Consider the following 5,000-nt stretch of genomic DNA (forward strand, 5'->3'; position numbering starts at 1 on the left):
TAACTTTTGAAAGTTAAAATGCCCAATATCGGATTATAATTTACCCCAGTTTCAAAATAGAAATCAGCGATGATGATGATGATGATGACGATGATGGTGATAGGATAAACAAATCAACATCATTCGTCTAGCTATTTTGACCACGCTCTAAAATAATGATTGATTTTGACTTTAAGGGTTTTACGGCGCTTGCAACACATTTAGGTCATATCAGCGCCAGTAAAAAAAGGAAGAAAATGGGATAGTAAAAAGTTATAGAATTGCAATTAAAGCACCCAAGAGAAAGTAAGACAAAGGGGAACTGGGAACAAATAGGGATCAGATGTAGATTCCAAGAGCATACCACCCATGTACTTAGTCTGAGATCATCTATAAGTCTCATCCGGACACAAGCACACAATCCAACAAAGAGGAATACACTCAAATGCTTACATTATACATTCAAAAATAACAAATATAACAATACATAACGGAGAGATGATTTACAAGGAAAAAAATATCATCTCCCAAAATAATAACTATGCATTTGACTGTTCCCCTCCCTACAGCCTATAGGAACAACTTTCAAAACGAGAAAAAAAAAAAAAAATGCCAAGACCACTTTTCAAAATAACTGATGTAAATTTTTTTCATGAAAAAAAAAACAACAAAATAAACTTGAATCACAGATTTGCATGCAGGCAGATATTTTTTGTCTTCATTCTTGCTGTAAGAATTTGATCAACATGAAAAATGGGGAGAAAAAAAACAAAAACAAAATTGTATGATATAATAACGACTACAGAGGTTTAGAGCACAAATGAATTATGAAATTGAAGGTATAAATCAGTACCAAAAAAAAAGAAAAAAAAAGAAAAGAGAGATCAAGTATTGGTTTGATTATACAAGTTGTCTCCCTGCTCTCTCTCTTCCGAAAACTCCTCTTCATTATTGAATCTATTGTCCATATCGTCAAACCTCAAATCACAAGAATCAACATCCAAAAATCGGTTATCCGTATTATCCACTGACCCTACTACCAAAACTTCTCTTTCTCCATCGTCTTCATCTTCATCCGCATCCTCATCGTCGTCGTCTGCATTCCCATCTCTTGTTATCGTGTAATGCTCGTCGTAATCCTCGAAATTATCGTCGTAGAAATTGTCACTGTCCGAATGCCCTTCGTGATCCGAGTTGTCGTTGTTGTTCAACTCTTCATCACTGGGGATGTAGCCATTAGCAAACACTTGACCTAAGCTTTCTCTGGAACCATTCGAAGACTGACCTGCCGGTGTTAGTCGATTCTCCCCATCCGTCGTATTATTCCTGGCAGATTGGAAAAACCTGTTAAAGGAATCAATCTCTCTCATGGCCGATGCAAGTTCCCTAACAGATTGCTCCATCTCATTGACGGTATAAGTAGCCGATGTCCCTCTTGACTGATTGGAACGAGCAGATGCTGTACCTTGATTATTTTCCCTTTCAATATTTTCTGATTCGTTACTATTTTCTGCAGACGAAATATTATTCGGAGTCGAGTCCAAATTTCTTCCCAAAGGTTCTAACAAACTTGAATTTGCTGCACTACCGCTCATGTTTAATTCCCTGAGTAAGCTGTCTAAACTATAAACCATCTCGGATGCTCTTTCATTTTCAGATTCGGATCTCTGATTACTGTCCATGACAGTACCACTAGTGGTGGTGGTGGTGGTGGTGGCGGTGGTGGGGGTGGGGGTGGTGTTACTCGCTGAAAGGTTTCTCGGTGGTAGAATTGTTTGAATGTCCATGGACGGGATGCCTCTTCGAATAGCGTTGGTGCGTTCCAAGCGAGACCTTAAATAGTTTGATGAGTCACGAGGCTGGGAGCTTCTTTGCCACCGAGGAGTGTTCGCATGACCGTCCAGGGATGGGAGAAGACGACTAGCTGGCCGTGGTGAGAAAGTATTGGGCAATAGAGGTACAACATTGAAGGAGGGAGAGGGCTGATCAGACGTGGGTTGTTGTGACATTGCAGAGACATTCCTCTGATCATGAGAGGACCCTGATAAGGCCTCTTCAAGAGAGGTTTCATCTTGACTCATGATGAGGATGTTGTTGATTGTGTCATCGTAGTTGTGTTCCATTTCTGAAGATTCTGAATGCTCCTCATCTTCATCATCATCCTGGAAATAGGAATATTTGTGCTAAATAAAATATTCATTAAAATAAATAAATAAATAAAAATTAAAGAAGAAAAAAAGAATTCTGATTCCACATGGCTTGTCTAAAGCAACTTTATATCAAAAAAGTAACTTCATTATTTTTTTTCTTTAGCTAAATAGAGGAGAATCTGCAATTTTTGGGGAGAAATAATATTATTACTGACAGGCACTCAACTGCTGTTTAACTTATTGTGGAAATAACACAGATCAAGACTAATCTTTCGAGCCATCAATGATCAAAATCTGTCCAATCCGAATATGCGTGCACATGAATTTGATAATACGGCGGCCAGAAAGCGGTTCCAAACATCAATAAATCATGAATTACAAATCATGACTTTTTGCATTAGCATATTTTAGTCAACATTCCCATATTATCATATTTTAGATCTCAAAATGTATTAAAATACAAGAAATCATACTGGTTGGCCTATCTGTATTTCTCCTAAGGCTTTTTGTCCAATTAACTCAATTTTAAAAAATGCATTAAAAATGAGCATGTACATAGATTAGTTTTATTCAACCATTAACATGTAAAAACTAAATAGATTATCTTTGATACTACGTCTATATATTATATATATATATATATAATATATATATATATATATATATATATATATATATATATATATATATATATATATATATATATATATATATAAAGATATATATAATTTGTATCAGAAAAATGTAATAAATAAATAGGCATGGGGTAAAAGTAACCCGGGTAAACTATGGATATTGTGCGTCTATGTGGTCTTGTGGTATGACACTCGCTTTCAGATCTGAAGGTCCTGGTTCGAGCCTCACTCGGTGAATAGTTGAGTCCTTGGAGAAGGCTCTTTATGCACATTCTATCACCATACTCAGGTGTAAAATGAGTATCACGCCGTTAACAGCGTTGTCTCTATCCAAATAAAAATGTAATTTCGCCTCACAGGCGTCATGTCCCATCCTAAATATAAAATGTTGCTGTTGGCATTGTAAAGCGCTTTGAGCACATTTAGTGGATATTGCGCTACATAAAAGCTCATTTTTTAATAGTCGGTGTTAGGGTTGAATGAGTTAAGATCCACTTTACTCCTTACCTGCACCCGGTCTTCATCTTCCACCCATTCTCCAAGTTCTATGGCAATCCGCCTGTATCGAGACTCTCTCAACACTCCCTTAGCCCGTAAAGTTTTGGGGTGGTCAGGGCCCATTATCTCCTCACTCAGCTTGGCCCATTTTTTGAAATACTGATACGATCTTTTGTAATCCTGAAGACAAAAAAAAAAAAATCCACAGATCTCAATGAATAAATTTCAATGAATAAATTTATATGGAGGAATGATTGATTGGGCAATATGTGTAAAATGAAATGAAAATACTCCTTCAGAGCCATTAGATCAGTGGAGCCAGAGTTTATGCCGGATTGTATTGCTTAATGTCAATGTGCAAGCGTGTATGTTCGTGTATGGCTGTGTCTGTAATGTAAACGCGTTGATGTTCATACCATGAACCAAACTGAGCATTGTTTACCTCACATGAATTGCCTTTAATTTGGACAATAAAGATTATTATTATTATTATTATTATTATTATTATTATTATTATTATTATTATTATTAAAACAGTCTTCATAATTTTTTAAATAACATAGAAAAGGCAATTCATTCTTCTATATTTTGACATTTGAATCATCTCTGTATCTTATACAGTCAAAAAGTTATGCCTTTTTGAAAAAAAACAAAAAACCTTGTTCTTCAAACCAGAGTTATGCCCCTTACATCAGCCATCTGAGGGTAGGGGGATATTTGAAGAGCGTCAGCCCTTTAAGAGTCTTATATTATAAGTAACTTTTCTTAGGTCAACAATCAACCCTTTGCATATTGCGCTCATCTGAAACTCTGTAGTCAGTGAAGAGTCAAGAATTGTTCCCAAACTTTTATTTTTTTAACAGGAGTAATAAGAATACCACTCAAATTACAACAAAGATCTGAAAGCTATTAATTGTTCTAACTACCTATGTTTTTTCTTAATCTAATATGAGTTTATTTGCATCCACACATTCAATATTTGGATAAATAATTTCACTAGATAAAAGTCTTAATTTGATATAAGTTTTATTGCTTCCACACATTCACTGCGGAAGAAGAAGAAGAAGAAGAAGAAGAAGAAGAAGAAGAAGAAGAAGAAGAAGAAGAAGAAGAAGAAGAAGAAGAAGAAGAAGAAGAAGAAGAAGAGGAAGAGGAAGAGGAAGAGGAAGAAGAAGAAGAAGAAGAAGAGTTGGATAAAAGCGCCAAACTGATAAAAAGAATAATGAACCATCACCTTGTTATCTTCATATAAAATGCCAATGTTTATGTACAGTCGAGAGGTCAGTATGTGTAGTTCCCCATACATTTGCATACACAACTCCATGGCTTGGTTGTACAACTGAAAAGGATTTTTTTAAAAGGATATGTTGAGATAGATATTTATTAAACAAACCTCATGGTGAAATAATATCACAAACAAGATTAAATATATATATAAATTTTTAAAAATAAAAAAATTACACCCACCCGCACAACAGCCAGAGATGCTGTTGCCTACCACAAAAGAACATCGATAATCCATCCAAAAAAAAAAAAGATTGAGCTTTTATATAGCGCAATATACATTGAACATGTTCAATGCACTTTACAAAAAGGTCCCTGACCTTCAGTAATGTGTAACATGTAGAACGAGACATGATGTCGGTTAGGGGATAATACTATTATTTTTTTTTCCCACAGAGACAACGCTGTTAACGGCCAGGGTACTCATTTTACAGCTGAGAATGGGGTGAGGGAA

General features: G+C 35.5%; 2 protein-coding genes across 2 annotated transcripts in view; one reads left to right on the forward strand and one right to left on the reverse strand.

Annotated features, from left to right (window-relative positions):
- The window catches only part of LOC144962664 (putative acyl-CoA synthetase YngI), a 119,224-nt gene that overhangs the window by 114,148 nt on the left and 76 nt on the right, over nt 1–5,000 (forward strand). The window contains exon 14 of the mRNA XM_078895786.1: nt 4,943–5,000. This exon is cut by the window's right edge and continues 76 nt beyond it. The gene's annotated coding sequence lies outside the window, so the exon portion shown is untranslated. The remainder of the gene's footprint in view (nt 1–4,942) is intronic.
- Nucleotides 5–5,000, reverse strand: part of LOC144962667 (uncharacterized) — a 30,672-nt gene continuing 25,676 nt past the window's right edge. Inside the window, exons 22-24 of the mRNA XM_078895789.1 lie at nt 4,497–4,601; nt 3,272–3,442; nt 5–2,141 (exon numbers count right to left, since the gene is read on the reverse strand). Of these exons, the coding sequence (XP_078751915.1) occupies nt 864–2,141; nt 3,272–3,442; nt 4,497–4,601 (1,554 nt within the window). The 3' untranslated portion in view covers nt 5–863. The remainder of the gene's footprint in view (nt 2,142–3,271; nt 3,443–4,496; nt 4,602–5,000) is intronic.

The sequence above is a fragment of the Berghia stephanieae genome, chromosome 1, assembly GCF_034508935.2.
Source record: "Berghia stephanieae isolate SIO BIC M18660-M18661 chromosome 1, UCSD_Bste_1.3, whole genome shotgun sequence".
Classification (NCBI taxonomy): domain Eukaryota; kingdom Metazoa; phylum Mollusca; class Gastropoda; order Nudibranchia; family Aeolidiidae; genus Berghia; species Berghia stephanieae.